Here is a 19,444-nt window from a genome sequence, read left to right as displayed (position 1 = left end):
GTTTCAACCCCCCCCCCCCCCACACACACACACACAACTCTCTGCCGCCACTATAAATAGTATTATTTGTCTTATTCATTATTATAAGTCCACCTCTGCATAACATTGTATCCGTTTTAATATTAAAGAAAAGTAATATAGATTAACTTACAATACAGTATACCTTTATTAACGTTATGTTTGTAACAGAAAAGACTTGAAGCGCATCAATTTGCCTGAGTTAAAAACAAAAATCCACATCCATACTGTTGAAAATACACCCAAGGTACATTTTTTGACCATTTGATACTGAAAAATAAAATGTAATAAAATCAATAAATAATAATAAATTCAAATTGATTAGCAACAATAACTCATGAGGACAATATGCCAAACAATTTGACGGAATAAACATAAATAGAATAAAAACGACAGTGTCATCGGACAGAGGGACAGTTTTTATTCTTGCTGCAGGCGGTATCAGCTCCTTTGCTATGGTGTGGGGTTAATTTTCCACTGAACAACTTGATATACCACCTCATTTACCATATGATGCGAACAGTGTTCCCTGGTTTACTGATGTTACACTGCGAAACAAGCAGGACGATTGTTGGCAATATTCGGCAGGTTTTCGCTGAAAAAAAAATCAAGCGGCTTATGAATGTGATTGGGGTCTGATGTCTGAAAGTGACCTCTTAATTAATTTGGCTTCCTGCTGTCTGGTGCAAACATTTTTAGTCAAAGTAAACAGACTGGTCTTTCATCATCTCCCACTGTATTGAAAGTCAAAGCCAAACGCTACCTAAGCTTCGTCATATTTCCTCGTCTTAGCTCTTCATATCTCCAGTGCTCTTTGCTGTGTGCTCTTGTTTGGTTCAAAATACTGCGCACTCTGAAAATGAGAGCAGTACTGTCACCCACTGAGTAGATGTGTAATTACACTTTATTCTAGTATGCCAATAAAGTATGTTCCCCAAGGTCACATGCGCCACCCCCCGTCATCGCCCAGGTGGGCACCCCACTATTTGAGAAGTACTGACTTAAACAATGAATTGACTTCATTTTAGCCATCTTTTTTGCAAAGCTAACTTTTTCACTTCATTGTGTCTCCGCCACCATGCAGACAGCAACCTGCGTCTGTTCATCAACCGTGACGGGAGCACCGCGCTCAGCGCCATCCGCTTGGGCAACAGGTGAGTACTGGATCTTTTCGCTCGGTTGGAAAAAGCGTTGACTGATCGCTGTGTCCCCCCAGGGTGTCAGCCGGCGGCTACGAGCCCGTGGTCATCGAGAGCCACTAGACGGGAGGGATTCCTCCTCATCAGTTTGCACTTTAATCACAGGTCGCCATCTTGTTGAGGGCACCGATATCTCCCTGGTGTCTTCAGTGTTGTCACAATCATCAAAATAGACGGTGGAGTGGGGACAAACGTGATACAATATAGACGGAATTTGATCAAATATCCATATTATACGTGTAAAGTATATTTCACACAGTGGTGCCTTGACGAATGAGTGGAATTTGTGGAACAAGTAAGCAGACTGATAGGCAAAGTTAAGCTTTTGTTTTAATTGTACAAAGTCAATTCTCAGTCATATTTTGATTGAAGGTAAACTTCAACGAGTGGCAGTGTATTAAATTAATGCTTTGGTTGCCATTGCTGGCAATATACGACTATTTCATTTTGACTCAGTCAAAATAGATTGGACATATATTGTCTTCAATGGGTGTTTTTAATTTAGACTATATTCTTTTACTAACTAAAACAACACCTACTCTGGGTTGGCAGTCCATGGGTTAATAAACCACCGGACAGAGCTTGTATCTTTAATTTTCACAAATATTTCAAGGCACTACTTTCATATCTAACCGGAGGATTAGATATTATCGCTCTTTAATTTTCTGCAGAAGTTAGTGAATGTTGAAAATTAATTTCACATATGATATATTTTTATTCCTTACAAAACATTACCAAAAGAATTCCCACCCTTTACAGACATTCAAAGTGTGCAGCTGAGCTGCACGTCGACGTTGACGTCCAGGTTAGAGCGTAGCAGGACTTCACTGAGACACCAGGATAAGTTCAACAGTTTCTACTTCGAACCATACATCACATCTAAGTTGGGTTGTTTGTTTTTAGGCAGGCTAAGGTTTAGTTAGTTATGAGCCTTTTAAGTTCATTTTAAAACTGGGAAAGTGCCTGTATTTGGGAACCCCAAATACAGGCAATTTTGAGTCTTTTCTGACCTGTTGAAAATTTCTCTTGATGAGCCTAAAGCGTCTTCACCTCGAGTAAGAACGCTGGTGATGGTGATGAGAGATATGACGTCCTTTTTTTTTTTCTTTTAGCATTTTTCTTTCAAAACCTCTTCTGAGGTAGCTCCATCATAAGGAGTTCTGCTCCTCCCTGGTGGAGCAACAAGTGTTTACAGCCAACAGAGTTAGCAAAAAGCTTGGGAAACGACAAAGAAATGTTGGCAGACAGCTGGCTGCTTGCAACTATTTCTTTGTTTTCATTTGTTTTATCCATTTTCTTTAACAATAGGAATTACTTTTGAATGTTTTGCACCTAAACAGTGGCAAGTGGGTTTCTTATTTTCTCTTTACACAAAGTTTTTGATCGATTTTTTTACTTTTCGTTTCGTTAAGAGCACACGCATGGGTAGATTTATTTCACATTTAGGGGATAAACCACTAATTTGTCAGGTTTACACCACCAATTATACTTAACTTGTTTTAAAAAGCATTTATTTATATTTTTAGTCTAGGGGATGGATGGTTATAAGCTATGCACACAACTCACCTTCCCTCTGCTTTTTGTTTCTTCCAATTAGAAATTTTAACAAGAGTATTGTATCTTAACAAAGCTAGTATTTACTTAAAGTTTGAGAATTATGTTTGTAACACTTCTAAATAAAAATCTACACCATCACATTTGTCTGGAGTGTTTATTATGCTGTTGATGTAGTGCAAGATTTAACCAGTAAAGGGCAGTGTTAGCCAACTATGAGTGGCTCATGACGTGGCAGCTGTACAGCTGTAGTAGTGACGAGATTTGTCGTTCACTTGAGTAAACGAATCCATTCCGGTTCGTTCAGTAAAAAGATTCGTTCAAACAAATCGTTCAACGAATCGTTCGCCCCCCTCATCTCCCTCCCCGCACAAACGAATCGTTCGGTTACTGAACGGGAAGTGACGTTGCCGAACGAATCACCAAAGACCGCTTCGCAGTGTAACTGAACGGGAAGTGACATTGCTTGGTCCCTCCCTCTCTTCCACATTGACCACTCGTCGTAGTTTCAGAAATGAGTGACAGGCGGTATCATTCTGCTTTCACAGACAGCCTCGTCTCCCTCCTGCTGCTGCAAAAGCGAGGGAGAACTTCCGCGTCGTCTGTTCTAGTTCTATGGGCTCAAAGTCATGGCTCGTGCTTGCATTTCGATTTAGGACACGGTTAAACATTTTCCTTTTGTGAGGGGAGTAGGGGGCGGGGGCGCACGGACTTTCTTTTAGCAGGTTCTTGATCACACATACAATCACATATACAGCATGTTTGCTGTCACGAAAATAAAAATACATCGAAAGTTTAATTTCTGAATATGGAACGACCAACACATCATATTTACATCTCGCTCTGTTGTATTTTTGTTTTTTTAGTATTAAGATGATCGTGTTGAATTTTTGCACTGGTATTAATAAATAAAATAAACTGGTCAGCTCCCCTGTCGTCCCCGCATCTCAGATCGTCAAATGCTGACGAGAAATAATTGTTAGTTCTTTACGATGTCGCCTTTCTACTCTCATTAGTCTGTTAAGAAAAATGTAGACATATTGCGACATCTCCCGTGTCTGCGTGCGTTGTTTTGGGCGCTTGAGTAGCACATGATGGACGGATTGACATAATTTGTCAAACCAACCAACACCTGACGCGAAAAAAAAAAAAAAAAACACTCGGAAAAAAATTACATGTATATACAGTTTCATTGCAAATCAGTATTATGGTGATCATATTGTTTTTTTGCACTGGTATTAATAAATAAAATAATCCGGTCAGCTCCCCTGTCGTCCCCGCATCTCAGATCGTCAAATGCTGACGAGAAATAATTGTTAGCTCTTTACGATGTCGCCTTTCTACTCTCATTAGTCTGTTAAGAAAAATGTAGACATATTGCGACATCTCCCGTGTCCGCGTGCTTTGTTTTGGGCGCTTGAGTAGCACATGATGGACGGATTGACATAATTTGTCAAACCAACCAACACCTGACACGAAAAAAAAAAAAAAAAACACTCGGAAAAAAATTACATGTATATACAGTTTCATTGCAAATCAGTATTATGGTGATCATATTGTTTTTTTTTGCACTGGTATTAATAAATAAAATAATCCGGTCAGCTCCCCTGTCATCCCCGCATCTCAGATCGTCAAATGCTGACGAGAAATAATTATTAGCTCTTTACGATGTCGCCTTTCTACTCTCATTAGTCTGTTAAGAAAAATGTAGACATATTGCGACATCTCCCGTGTCCGCGTGCTTTGTTTTTGGGCGCTTGAGTAGCACATGATGGACGGATTGACATAATTTGTCAAACCAACCAACACCTGACACGAGAAAAAAAAAAAAAAAAAAACACTCGGAAAAAAATTACATGTATATGCAGTTTCATTGCAAATCAGTATTATGGTGATCATGTTGTTTTTTTGCACTGGTATTAATAAATAAAATAATCCGGTCAGCTCCCGTGTCGTCCCCGCATCTCAGATCGTCAAATGCTGACGAGAAATAATTGTTAGCTCTTTACGATGTCGTCTTTCTACTCTCATTAGTCTGTTAAGAAAAATGTAGACATATTGCGACATCTCCCGTGTCTGCGTGCGTTGTTTTGGGCGCTTGAGTAGCACATGATGGACGGATTGACATTTTGTCAAACCAACCAACACCCGACACGCTGACACGAAAAAAAAAAACACTCGGGAAAAAATTGACATGTATATACAGTTTCATTGCAAATCAGTATTATGGTGATCATACTAAATATTTTTTTCTGTGCACATATGAGGTAAATATCGCTGCCATGAAGCCTCCATATAGTGACAGTTCTCTGCCCGCTTCACTGCCGTCACGCGACCGCAGCTCAGTTTTTGCTTGCCTCGTAGCTACCCGTGTTTTAAATTACTGTAAATTTGATAGTATGTCGTCATAGGCAGTCACGAGTTTGTTGAGAAAAGTACTACTCTAAACAATGCTCGCTAGATTTGTGTGGTGTTTTTGTCTGTTTGAGCAGCATTTGATAGGCTCCACGTTAACAAATATGTGACAAAGTCATTTCCTTTCATTTTCTGATTCGTTCACCGCATAGTCATTACTGGAAAAACAAGTTAGCAGCAAGCTAGGTCAGGAACCGGAGGACCGAGTCACTGAACGGGAAGTGACAAAACTCAGTCTTGCCCCCCCTGCCTGCACGCTGGCTGCTTATTGGCCACACGTGGACGTGAGTGACAAACGCCCTGATTCTGTTTCCGCTCCCTCCCCTGCGCACGATGAGGCTGGCGTCTGATTGGTCGTGTGCGATGTCAGAAGACGCTGCCGCTTGCTCAACGCCCTCCCACGCAGCGAACAAGCACCACCTTCATAGAACGAATCAGTGCAGATGATGATTAGTTCGGTCTCGTTCACCAAAACAATTCGTTCAAAAAGAACGAATCGTTCGCGACCGATACAACACTAAGCTGTAGTACAGTACTGTATTTCGGTGCCTGGCTCTGCGATTTACGACGCTAGACGTTCTAGCCATTTTGACTGCGAGAGGCTGGCAGCGATTGGACGTCAAGTGCAGAAATGGCACAGAAATGCAGTCTGAGCATTCACAGCCAGTCCTCCCAGTTTTAATGATTACAGACGTTTATTGTTGTCAATGGCAGGCAATGAGTTTTATCGGGTGTTTTAGGGTATTGTTTTCCTATTTAGTAGAGTATTGTTTTGATATTGCTGCAAAAAAGATCAACTATATATTACTTGAGTAAAAGATTTTCTGCTCAGTTGTATCATTTTGTTTTTCATTGCTCACTTAACACATACTTTTGATATTTTACTTCGAGTTTTTGAAATACAAAAGTGTTTCCTTAATTTTATTTTTACGATATCTTTTGATGTATTGCTATTTTATATGCAGTTTTTTTCTTTTATATCAAGTTAGCTTAGAATAGATAATGAGGTCAAAAGTCTGGTCAGAAAATGATTTGAAGTTAATTTGCATGGCAGATGATATGATAAGGAAAAAGGTCGAAGGTCAAAATGCTCATCTGAGTCTGTTTGTTTGTGTGGAAAAACGGAAAGACATCCAATGGAGGTATAGTGGTCCTTACTGGCAGCAGATGTATCTCTAAAGCTCATGCAATAATATATGCTTTACTCTTCTCACTGGCTACCATTGACAGTAATAGACGTCCAATCCATTTTGACTGGGAGAGGCTTCTACTGATAAAATTTTAAATCACAGCAGAATGATGAAAAGGGCCACATGTAGTTCTAGAGCCCCAGGTAGAAGGACTAATTTCATATATTTTTAAAAAATGGGTAGAATGTGCCCGCGAGGAAAATGACAGTGGTGGTGAAGTCAAGAAATCCGTTTTTACTGTTCCTTTAAATATCTACTAGTATATTTCGACTAATAGCATCACACATCTAACTTGTTTTTCCCACGCAGGAGGCTCTACAGGTCGTTCAGAATCGGGGGGAAAAATTGAGTGGATCACATGACTGCTTATTTCCTGTTGCACTAACTTACGCTACCTAGCCGCCGCCAGTCTCAGCCCCTCCGCGGCCGGCGTTGTGCTCCCTCCTCCACGGACTGCTTACACGCTCGTGCCGAAGGCCTCCCTCGAATTCTACACGGACTAAAAAGTCGTCCATTTTCTTCCCCCTTTTTAGTTGGACTCAAAGTGGGGAAAAAATAATTTGAAGCGAACGAGCGTTCATCATGGCGACAGCGGCGGTGTCAGCCCCGGTCGGTGGCCCCAACCCCGGCCCGGGCACCGAGTTGGTGCGCGGGCAGGCGTTCGACGTTGGGCCTCGCTACAGCAACCTTTCGTACATCGGTGAAGGAGCCTACGGGATGGTGTGGTGAGTGAGGCCGCGCGCCGAGCACCCCGAAACCGCTTCACACAAAACAGGGAGACGCCGTCGCTGGAACACACCTCCAGTTAGCAAGTTAGCTTAGCCACACTGCTAACGCTGTGTTTGGTTTGCTATCGCGTCAAAATCCGTCAATTTAATCGGTTAAATGCATCAAAATGACAGCCATTTGGGGTATTCATGTCGCAATTCAAACGCGGCGACACCGCAGCGTGACTTTATTTAAACATAAACGCGTTTTATTGAGTTGAACTGTGGGTCTAATCAACAGATTCCCTTGGTAGAAAAAGTGATTTAATCGTCACTCTCAGTTGTCTTATTTTTCGTGCTTGCGCCAATAAATAAGTGCATTGCAGCTTAAATAGATTTAACAGGTGATGTGTTTTAACGAACATTGTAGAAAAAAGTTTGGCTGCAAAAAATAATAAAATATCACGTGTACATTTGGTCTTTATCAATTGCATCCGTCAAAGATATCGTAGATAATTATCATTAATAGTGAATTATATCTGGTCCGTTTATAATTGATTGATAAATTCCTCAAACTAAACATTGCTGAAGCATATATTCATGCGTTTTGTTATGTTATATACCAATGTGTTTGGTATTTATTCAATGCAATTGGAAAGTGGTCTCTGTTTTGATTTGCTATTTAATTAGAGGACTTTGTCCAATGTTGATATGTGAGGAAAACGGCATTTTCTATTGATTTGTTTCATTCTTTGAATTCATTTGAACAAGTTTCCATTTGTTTCACGGATATTGTCATGTATGATTATCTCTTATGTTACATTACCAATAGAAATGCATTTTTCTCCTCAATATTCAATAGGAAGGCCTGCTACATGAGAACCATTAATCCATTTTATCTCTTAACCCTTTATTGGGGAAGTCACTATTGCTGGTTATTGAAAAGACCTCACATTAAAGCTCATGTAGGCATCAATGCAGATGTGTTCTTTATTAATAATATTTTTTGTTGTTTTAAAAAAAATATTATTTATGAGTATGTATGTTATTAATAAATAAATCCATTAATAATAAAAACAACATGAATGAATAAAACAAGAAATACACCGGGTTATGGCACCTGATCCAAAGTAGTTTTTAAAAATTATTTTGCATAGTACTGTATTTAACTCATTATCTGTTACTGATAATGAAAGACATGCAATTCATATAAAGGCTGGCCACGATCTTTCACTGCAAGCATTTCCCAGTCAAAATGGATTGGACAATGGATTGCACCAATAGCAGCCTGAGAGTTAAATGAGTACTATAAAAGTTTTAATACTTAACGAGAACAATTTCCATCTAGTGTAAGTAGGTTTGTGACCTATCCATATTTGCCAAGCAAGCCATGTGAAAAAAACATTAAGGACGCTTAAACCACATTCTGAACAACACATGACCGTTCTATGTACACGGCTCGTAAAGATAACCGTTGCGATAACACTTCCATAGACAAGTCAACCTTTAATCTGAGACCCTGATGTACTGTTATACAGACTGCATATAAATTTACAGGGAAAAATGCAAGATGTTACAGGGGCAAAAATTTGCCAGAAAAAAAGCATTTACATATAGAGGATTTGTAATTAATTAATCGCAATTAATTGCATTTTCATTTTGTAACGATATTTGTCCCCAAAAGCTTTTTTTCTGAAGTTATAATTCCACAAGAATAGAAAAGATTTTTGTGTCTTCTTAAAGCTCAGAGCAAAGTCTGAACATCGCCTTGTTACCCTCGTCAATGCTTCCCACTGCTGCTGTCCCCTTGAAACGCCATTGTGGCGCTCGTTTCCTTGGCAACCCCTCCGCCTGTGACATCATTAGCAACCCCCACCCTCACAGCCAATGGCAAAGAATTAGAGCCTGAGGATCAGATGTCGTGTATGTGATTGCTGCTGACAAGATGGCAAAATCCAAACATTATGTGACATTCGTTACCTCCACCCAAATCACAATGTTTTTAATATATGGTGGACTATATAGTTGACTCATCAGTAAAATGATTAGTTTTATTGCAGCAATCCATTACTTTGGTCAAAAATGAAGCTTCTTGGCTCACGTCAACAATGTTCGTTGGCACCAGGATGCCACAATGATGGCAAAACGCTACTTTTGTTTAAACTAATCCCCTCAACTCACTTCAACATAGTTCCTTTTAACTAAGAAGCTTCAAAACTGCAGAAAAAGCACTTTTTCTAACTATAGCTCTTGATGCCAAAGCGTTACTGTTTTAGTTTGTTGTAATGCAGATGGAGATCAGCTCGCGTTGCGTTGAAAGTCCCAGCACAACATCAGACTGTCACGCGGGCCTCCTTGGCCCCCTTGTTGCCCTTAGTGCATGTGGCGAACTGCTTCCTTCAACCCTTCCCCCATCCTCTTCTTCTTTTTTTTTTTTTTTTTTTTTTTTAATACGCCGTCATGGTAACATGGCGTTACATAATGTGCCGGCGGATGAGGCGTGAAGCCTTTGCATTTCCGTCTCCATGGCAACAGTGCTGAAGACGAAGAAACGGGAAATGCGACGTGACTGTCGTCGTCGTTTGGCAGAAAATTTGAAAGGAAACATATTGAGCATTTTGTCACAGTATAAAATAGTTGCCCAGTGTCTTGATAGTGTGATTTCCAAAATTTTGCTTACGTGACGCTTTTCCAACTAGTGTCCTTGGAACTTCAGGGTTACACTGCTTTAATATCCTGACGCACAACTTTATTTGTACTAAGGATGTGACAATATATCGAAAAGGTGATATATCGCGATACTTTGTGGCACAAACGGTTATCGGTTTCGTTTTTAAAAAGATGACAAACTAGTTCCTACCAAAATCTTCCTTTAGAAGAGGACAGGGATCGGTAACATCGTGTTTTGAGAGCCGCTTGTGGCTCTTTAGCGCTGCCCTAGTGGCTCCCTGGAGCATTTTCAAAACATTTTCAAAATGGAAAAAGATGGTTGAGGGAATTTTTTTTTTTTTTTTATATGGTTTCTGTAGGACAAAAATGACACAAACATTCTTAATGTTTTCCAATGCTGTAAAAATCTGTCAAATAAATATTAAATTTCCACATTTCATTTTATAGCTTGTGAGACACGTCTCTATCAACGCGGCGGGATGCAAGGCCGGTGGCTATTGTAAATAAACCGGCAGCCGAGTACCCAGTTGGGAGTGAGAGAAAAATTGTGTTATTTCCAAAGAACTTCGAGGAGCGCAGAAATAGGTTAAGAACTGGATTGCATCGCCAAACTCCACTACTGCTGCATGTTTTGTTTCGACCCGGGAGATAATTAAGCATGGAAAACCGTTCACAGATAGTGAGTACATGAAGGAGACATTCATCAAACACCTATTTGCAGACTTTAAAAAAAAACAAAAAAAAACGAGATAATAAAGAAAATCAAAGACATGCCCAGGTAAGGGGCATGTTATGCATGTTCCATTTTGTTGTTTTTCGAAACCTCAAAATAAAAATATCAAAAATCTGATTGCTTTATTGCATTTCTATAATTTCATAAAAGCAATTAAACAATTCATTAATATTGTAATGAAGTTAAACTTGAGATAGCATCATATAACAGAGTAGTCAGGTGGTGCATTGGATGCACTGCAGGGAAAATAAACAATAAATCATGAAGGCTAATTATGTATGTTTAGCCGACTTAGTCATTTTGATAGTAGGCTAAGATAGCAAATACAGATACATACTTTTTTTGTTCCAATATGGCTCTTTCAACATTTTGGGTTGCCGACCCCTGGAATAGGTTAGCTCACTGGGTGCCATTGCTGGTGCTAGACATCCAGTGCATATTGACTGGATTGGATGTCTAGCGCCGTCAATGGCACTGAAACCAAAACATTCACAGCCAGTGCTTTGTGGGCATTTTCGCGTCATTTCCTGTTCATTGTAGGGCATTTACAGGTTACCTCCTGTTGACTTTGGGTCTTTTCCTATTCATTTGGGGACATTCTTGAGTCACTTCCTTTTCAGTACCCCGAAATCCACAGGAAGTGACTCGTAAATGCCCCAAAAGTAAAAGGAAGTGACTGAAAATCAACAGGAAATGCCCCCAAAACAACTCATTGCCTGGCATTGATCGCCACTGACTGCCATAAACATCCTATCCGTTTAAAGTGGGAGGGATGCAAGGTTAAAAAAGAATTAACTTTTGTAGTTTTTTTTTTTTATGTTCTTTGCTGCACATCAGTACTTGACAATGAACTAGGTTATGAACGCTGCTCACAACCACTAGAATGAGCGCGTTCACAGTTAAAGGGGAAGTTCGAGATTTTTTTTACATCAGACTTAATCTTCGAGTTGGCGAGGGTTGAGTTAGTAAGTGGAGTTGATTTCAACAAATTCCATGTATTTTGTTATTTGTTAGTTACAGGGCTCCGGAGTGGCTAAGCTAGCGCGAGTCAATTGGGCCATCGTAGCATGCTAATAAAAAAAACAACATATTAACATGTTACAATTTATGTTAATTAGCATTAACATGTTAATCGATGACCCATGCAATTTATAGTGTGGGCTATGCAGGATAAAGTTATTAAAACTTACTTTTTCAACATTGTAACTTACCGTTACATTTGTAATCTGGAAGCTCTGCAGAGGAGCAGGGCAGAGTGATATAACATCATTTTTTTTTTTCACCGCTGATTTTTTATCTCGTAGCCAGCCAGTAACCAGTTTATGTTGTTGGTCCTTCTTCATAGGGAATTTGTGGAAACTTTTCTTTGCTCATTTCTTCTTTTTCCACAGCCTCGAAATGCACATTTCGCCATGTTGCCAGGCGTATGTTAACTCAGCGGACTGTTGCTACAAGTGAGGAAGGTGGGAAATCAGTTTCCAACCTCCGATATGGAAAAATGTCATTGGAACGCCTCCACTTTTTGATCGTTTACGAGAAGGCAGGTTTGCTGGAGGTCAAAATGTCCTTTGACTGCTGTTTACATTTGCTTGGAACACTTTGAGGTCTCAACTGGTAACCTCCGAGTGGGATAAGTCCGGCGTCCCCCTTTTCTCAAATGTAGCGCGAGCATGAGTGGCCGAAGCACTCCTTTCTATTGTGGCTGTATTACGCATCTAAAAAAAAAAAAAAAGTCCTTCAAAATAAAATGAATTACGGCAGTTTAGTGTAACATTGTTTTGGCCGCATAGGTATTTTGGAACAATGATCTATGTAGGGCTGCAGCTATCGAATATTTTAGTAATCGAGTAATCGACTGAAAATTCTATCGATTAATCGAGTAATCGGATAAAACAAATATATTTTTAGGTGAAGAGCAATTATAAATATTCATGAGAAAACAAGACATTTCATCTAATCTTGAACCATTTTCAGTCAATCAAATGTCTTTATTTTCGATGTATATTGTTGAAAACAGCCAACAATTGCATCTCAGATGTAGCTAGAATTAAAAAAAAAAAGACTAATTCACTGCTTTCACTCAAAAAACTTTTAGATCTTATTTAAATTAAAAAAAAATATATATATGTATATATATTACCTAAAAATGCCGTTACGCTTGATAACACACATCACTTAAAAGTTAGGATTTTTTCCCACGTGTTTCAATTGAATTTCTCTTTGTGTCAAGCCATTTTTAAGTTCTAGTTAAGTTTTAAGTTAGTCTAAACTGTAAGTCCTGATAGGATTATGAGTTTTTGCAGTGTTCAAAATAAATGTATGATACAGGCTGTACTGGCACATTAGGGACCAGTGCTACTTGGTGTTTTATCCAGCAATGACTACTGAGCTAAAGTTGATAGTTAGCATGATAAAGTTTTTATTTTACACCCTCATCACTCCACAATGCTATGTTATGTTAAAGCCTGTATGTACGACACGTTAGCCACGCATCGACAGTGGTCATAATTAATTGAAACCTAGCCCTCCGCAGGGCTAACTTTACGTGAGCTAGTAGCGACAGTAACGTTAATCTTATTTATTAGCGCTTAGCGCTCTTTACTAGCGCTTAGCGCTGTACTGCTTTAAGATGGCGGCTGTTTAATAACGCTGCCCAGACGCGGCCGAGTCTGTCATTGACCATCTAGTTCAACATACATGTGATCTTTATGAGACGCATCAGACGCTAGCTGTTACCAACGTAGCATCGTGCGGGCTAGTATTTGGCAACGTCGGCGTCGTTTGTGGCGGCTGTCAGCTGCAGTAAGTTTTTTTTTTTCCTTCTTCCTCTCCGCACGTGACAGCGCGTTGTCCCGCATTAAAAGTAGTCCGAGCAAAACGTGATGCTTAGAGCTGTCAAAATAAACGATTACTCGAGGTGAATAAAATTACTCGGATCAGTTTTTAAACTCAGGTTACTCGAGTTGCTCGAGTACTCGTTTCAGCTCTAGATCTATGTTTTGAATTAACTTGACCATGTTGGATTTGTTCATACATCTGTATAGTTTTTTGTTGGCATGCTAGGAAGGTGCCATTGACTTGCGCTAGCTTGGCCACTCCGGAGCCCTGAAACTAACAAATAACTTGCAAACTCTGCAGATTTTTAAAAAAATCAACTCCACCAACTAATTAAACCCCCGCTAACTCGAAGATTAAGCCTAATGTAAAAAATTCTGAACTACAGCTTTAACGTTCATGACACAAAAATATGATGCCTTCAGTTCACGTTCGCCCAAAATATGAATGTGTTCATGAACGATCATTCATTGAACACGTTCATGCACAACACTGTTCCCACTCTAAATGTGTACATTAACTTACAATGGAAAAATTGTCAATACTACATTACTGTAAGATACAACAAAAATACTCAAATCGTAAACACTATAAGACCACGCCATATCATACCGTCGACAATATTACCAGTGTATTTTAGGTGGTGGTATGAGTTTTGAAATATCTCTGGTTAGGCTGCAGTGATTTGAAGACTTCATACATGATGGAAAAGTTTGCTACATACGTACACGCCTTATATACAACAATTTCCAAGAGCGAGGGTAGCACGACGATGTTGAGTGTTAAGTGGGGATGCACTGAAAATCTTCAGCTAAGCACTTGTGATTGCTGGCGGACTTGCTGGCCAAAGACGTCAAATTATCAATGAAAATCCGATTATCAACCCATGGAAGTTTGGATTTGGAGTTGTACTCAAAAGTAAAATGGACAAACACACTACATGCTCATCCAACCTTTATGTAATGTCCTTTAAACAAGTCAAAATGAGGCTCAGTAGGGTGTGTGGCCTCAACGTACCTGTATGACTTGCCAGCATGACCGGTGTGGTGGTGGGTCACTAGTGATGGTCAGAGGGGGGGACAGACCTCTACAGGTTAAATTAGGGATATCCCGATCCAGGTTTTTGCACTTCCGGTCCGATACCGATATTGTTTTGCACTTCCGATACAGATACTGGCCGATACCGATACCGACCTCTCTGAGCATGTATTAAAGTTTAAAGTTATTTAGCCTCCTTACTTAGTTGTCAGACTCATGTTGAAAAGGGTTTTAGTAGTCTTGATAACAACTTGCCAGCTGAAATAGGTGAGTTGGAATAACACATAATGGTTGGTAACAAGAAACTGACCTGTTTATGAAATGATAAACACAAAACATTATAAATAACAAACAGAAATGACATATTCAGACAGTAAAACATGCTAATATCTTAAACTCTCTTAAAAAAGCAAAACACACAAACAACCTCAAACTATTAACTATTACACACTCCCTTTGATTTGCTTGCCCAGCCTGAAAAAACCCAAAATTTTATGTTTTATTTGTAGGCACGAGCCGGAAAAAAACAAAATTTTATGCTTTATTTGTGAGGACTCAGGAGCGATGCGTGGTTACGTTTTGTGTGATCACGTTTGGTGACGCCAGTGCATATATGCATAATGATAACAAATTATAGCCTGTCTTTTGTAACAAATTCTCCCAGTTAAACAAGACTGTAAGATATTCAATAAACATTTATATATTTTATATTTGCATGTGTTTTCTAACAGGTGGATAGTGGATTTGACATTTATTTTAATCTCCTCGAGTTGGCAGAAAAAAAACGCAAGTTTTCTCAATGTTTAAATACTCTACATATTTTTATCATTATAAATGCATTTACACAGCGAAATAACGCTGGAAAAGTACATACATTCATACATCGTTTTAGTATAAATATATGAATATATATTTTTTGAAAAAAGTCTGCCCGATGCGTCTAAATCCCACTTTACTCACGAGAGATAATGGCTCATCATCCAGAATGATTCCTTCGGCAATGACTCTTCCCTGGGCTTTGGGACTGTCAAGTGCCAGTTTGTCACGCATAGCAAAAGTTTCTGCCAGTGTTCGTTGCGTATGACCTTTCTTTCTGTCTTCGGTTTTCTCCTGATACTCCTCATATACTCCTCATACTCCTTGTATTGTTTTTGGTGGTATTTCGATAAATGCTTGATTAGTTTGGTTGTATTAACACTTCTTACAGCTTTACCACCACGCTTGACTTTATTTTGGCATATGTTGCTCTCTGCCTCTTCGTCTTTGTCGTCCTTTAAAGTGAAATAATCCCACACAGCTGACATTTTTACCGATAGCCTCTCAGTCAATTGGGAGACATTAATGTAGTGTGTTGAAGGTGTGCGTAAAATGCGGACCGGATTTTAGGGAAACTGAAGCAAAAATTGGAATGGCTTATGTAAGTCGGTGCACTGGAAAACCGAGACCGGACTTAAAAAAAAAAAAAAAAAAACTGAATCGAAAATCTGGATCGGAATTTTTCCGTGTTTGCCGATCCGGTACGCATTTTTTCCCCATATCGGCGTCCGATCCGATCCAGATATCGGATCGGGACATCTCTAGGTTAAATAATGGCACACTGACTGCTATTAGATATTGGGATGAAATCCTTTGGCCCATTGTCATAAGCTACACTTGTGGAGTGGGACCTCAGTTCCTCCTCGTCCACGACAATACCTAAACTCATGTAGTTGGAGTATGCAAACAGTTCCTGAAGGAAGAAGGAATTGATAACTTTGACTGGTCCCACGTTCGCCTGACCTAAATCCAATAGAGCACCTCTGGCACATTATGTTTAGGTGCATCTGACGCCGCCAGGTTTCTCCTCAGTCTGTCCAGGAGCCCAATGATTCCCTGGTCCATATCTGGGAGGACATTCCCCAGGACACCCTCTGTCATTTCATTAGGAGCATGCCCAAGCATTGTAGAGAGGTCATACAGGCACTCAGGGCCACACACACTACTGAGCCTCATTTTGACTTGTTTAAAAGACATTACATCAAAGTTGGATCAGCCTTTTGGGGGGGGGGGGGGGGGGCTGCTAGCAGCAGAGTTTTTTGTTTTCATGGCAAAGCTGCGCCGGACATTTTAGCAAGAGAGATGTCAAAAATAAATTCGGAAAGTACATTTTGGGAGCTTTTCATTTGAATTGAATGTTTTTGCGTATTAAACTGAACAGTTCAATATAAAACAAGAGTACTGTTACATCCTTAGTACATTGATGCAACTTTGACGCTTGAAAGAAGGGGATGTCTTGTGACATGTTTGGTAAGCACTTCTATGGCAAAATACGTTTTATTTACTGAGGGAGGCTCTTTGCCCAGTGTCTGTTTGGGGGGCTAAAGATGTCTATCTGTAGCTTTCTTTGATGTCATGGTGTTCTTTGTTAGATTCTAAAATTGTAGTATTAAACTGTTGCATTTGACTTCTGAGGTTAAACACTACTCGACTAATTTTTGTATCCATTTCAAGCTGTGTCTGTTAACAGTATCAAGTTATCAACTGCATTACATTTGCGCTGTATTCATTGCAGTGTGAAACAGTGGTGGCTTAAATTAAGGCTGCAACTAACGATCATTTTTATCATCTATTAATCGGACAGTTAATGAAACTATTAATAGGATAAATGTCACTTTTTTCAAATACCTTCACAATTTAACTTGAAGCATAGACTTAAAAAATCTTTTGACCTGACACGCTGTCATTCTTTGCGACACGCCTTATCAGAGGGGGCCGAGCTTCATTTCGTAATAGCCGAAGACGGCACACGCTCATGTCAGATTTAAGCTTGGATTTATTTACGATTGGATTTAACTATGAAAGCTGTACCTCATACAAACAGGAAGGATTGTCTCAGGAGTGATTTGTTCGAAGATTCAAGGTAAATGTAATATTTTTGGTACCATGAATGATTGATTGAAGCATTTATTCGCAGGAATTTTCTTTGTTTACACATGGAACTGACTAGCCTCATAGTTGGCAATATTTACGCGAAATAAATGCTACCTGCACGGTTTCTTTGCTTTTAACCAAGAATCGAGACCGTTTTACGTCCATATCTACGAAGAATTCGGGGATTTAAACATTTATTCACAAGAGGTTTCGCCAGAAAACCTCCTTTTACGCCAGGCGCGCTAGCCTCATTCGCTAACATAGTAGCATGGTACTTCGTCAATATACGTAAAATAAACACTAACTGTACGGTTTCTTTGCTTTTAACAAAGAATTGAGACTGTTTTACGTACATATCTATGAAGAATTTGGGGATTTAAGCATTTATTCACAAGAACTTTCGCCAGAAAAGCTCTGTTTATGCCAGCCGGCCGCTAGCCTCTTTCGCTAACTGTATATAGTCTATAATGATAAGAAAGGGATATTCTATTGTTTAATAAATTGTGATTGTACTAGTTTATAGAATTTATCAATTATCTACTTACATATTATTTATGATTGATTCTGCATGTTTTCCTCTAGTATTAAGTTTCTGATGTTGAATTGAGTGTTTTATTAGCTGTTGAAAACTTGCAGTAAAAAAGAAAAAAAAAAACAAGTTGCTATTTTGGTCAAAAACTTAGATGATATGTTAAATATTGCTATTGATCCTGAAAATATAAGGGATTATCTCTGCATTTGGTGATTTTTGTGCATCTAGTGTAAAATCTGAGACTTCTATAGCCATTTTAAGTTGTGTTATACCAGGGGTGCTCAAGTCCAGTCCTCGAGAGCCGCTATCCAGCTTGTTTTCCATGTCTCCCTCCTCCAACACACCTGACTCAAATAATCAGGATCATTATCAGACTTCTGCAGAGCTTGCTAATGAGCTGATCATTTGATTCAGGTGTGTTCAAGGAGGGAGACATGGAAAACAAGCTGGATAGGGGCTCTCGAGGACCGGACTTGGGCACCCCTGTGTTATACTTATATAGAAAATAATTAATCGGCTTTCATAAGGGAATGACTTGGAATTTTTTTATGCCGCTGCTCATGGAGACTCGTATATGGCTAAGCCTATGCCTGTTTTGGTTTTAGGTCAGCAGCAGCTTTGGTTTTGTAAATAAATAGCCCCCCTACGAATCGGCCCCGTTTCCCGTGTCATGTCAATAGGTTATGAAGTCTTGCTTGAAGTCGTTTTAGGCATCTTTTAAGTAACAATGAAGACAAAATGATTACTATTTCCTTAAAAATATATTTTATTACAGCCTCCTAATTTAACTGTAGTCTAAAACTGTACTGGTTTAAGTGCATAAAACTTATTACAGTTTATAATACAGTTTGAGTATAAAATATAAAAATGATTTCCTGTTCATTCAAATAAAACTGACTCATTTATTTTCTTCAAACAAACTAAACAACAAAATCAAATGAAGAGAAAGATTGTAACGAAAAAGTATCAAATTATTTTTATTTTTATGAGTATTCTTATGAGGGTTTTTTTTTTTTTTTTTTGTGATAAATACGTACAGTGGTGCAATATAAGTATTTAGTCAACCACCAATTGTGCAAGTTCTCCTACTTGAAATGATTAGAGAGGCATGTAATTGTCAACATGGGTAAACCTCAACCATGAGAGACAGAATGTGGGGGGGGGGGAACAGAAAATCCCATTGTTTGATTTTTTTTAAAGAATTCCAAATTAGAGTGGAAAATAAGTATTTGGTCACCTACAAGCAAGCACCTGTCCACAACCTCAGTCATTCACACTCCAAACTCCACAATGGCCAAGACCAAAGAGGTGTCCAAGGACACCAGAAAAAAAATTGTAGACCTGCACCAGGCTGGGAAGACTGAATCTGCAATAGGTAAAACGCTTGGTGTAAAGAAATCAACTGTGGGAGCAATTATTAGAAAATGGAAGACATACAAGACCACTGATAATCTCCCTTGATCTGGGGCTCCATGCAAAATCTCACCCCGTGGCGTCAAAATGATAACAAGAACGGTGAGCAAAAATCCTATTGAATGACCTACAGAGAGCTGGGACCACAGTCACAAAGGCTACTATCAGTAACACAATGGGCCGCCACGGACTCAAATCTTGCACTGTCAGACGTGTCCCCCTGCTGAAGC

General features: G+C 39.3%; 2 protein-coding genes across 3 annotated transcripts in view; both read left to right on the top strand.

Annotated features, from left to right (window-relative positions):
• LOC130913227 (early estrogen-induced gene 1 protein-like) overlaps positions 1–2,912 on the top strand; it is a 41,622-nt gene extending 38,710 nt beyond the window's left edge. Inside the window, exons 11-12 of the mRNA XM_057831670.1 lie at positions 1,103–1,172; positions 1,235–2,912. Coding sequence (XP_057687653.1) covers positions 1,103–1,172; positions 1,235–1,280 — 116 coding nt within the window. The 3' untranslated portion in view covers positions 1,281–2,912. The remainder of the gene's footprint in view (positions 1–1,102; positions 1,173–1,234) is intronic.
• Positions 2,913–6,704: 3,792 nt separating this feature from the next.
• mapk1 (mitogen-activated protein kinase 1) overlaps positions 6,705–19,444 on the top strand; it is a 47,037-nt gene continuing 34,297 nt past the window's right edge. The window contains exon 1 of one of the 2 annotated variants that reach the window (XM_057831620.1): positions 6,705–7,101. In XM_057831620.1, coding sequence (XP_057687603.1) covers positions 6,959–7,101 — 143 coding nt within the window. In that variant the 5' untranslated portion in view covers positions 6,705–6,958. The remainder of the gene's footprint in view (positions 7,102–19,444) is intronic. The other variant, XM_057831619.1, reaches the window with a different exon arrangement.

This window comes from Corythoichthys intestinalis, chromosome 3, assembly GCF_030265065.1.
Source record: "Corythoichthys intestinalis isolate RoL2023-P3 chromosome 3, ASM3026506v1, whole genome shotgun sequence".
In the NCBI taxonomy this organism is placed as follows: domain Eukaryota; kingdom Metazoa; phylum Chordata; class Actinopteri; order Syngnathiformes; family Syngnathidae; genus Corythoichthys; species Corythoichthys intestinalis.
The sequence above is the reverse complement of the archived record's forward strand: the minus strand, read 5'-3'. Positions and strand labels throughout refer to the sequence as shown.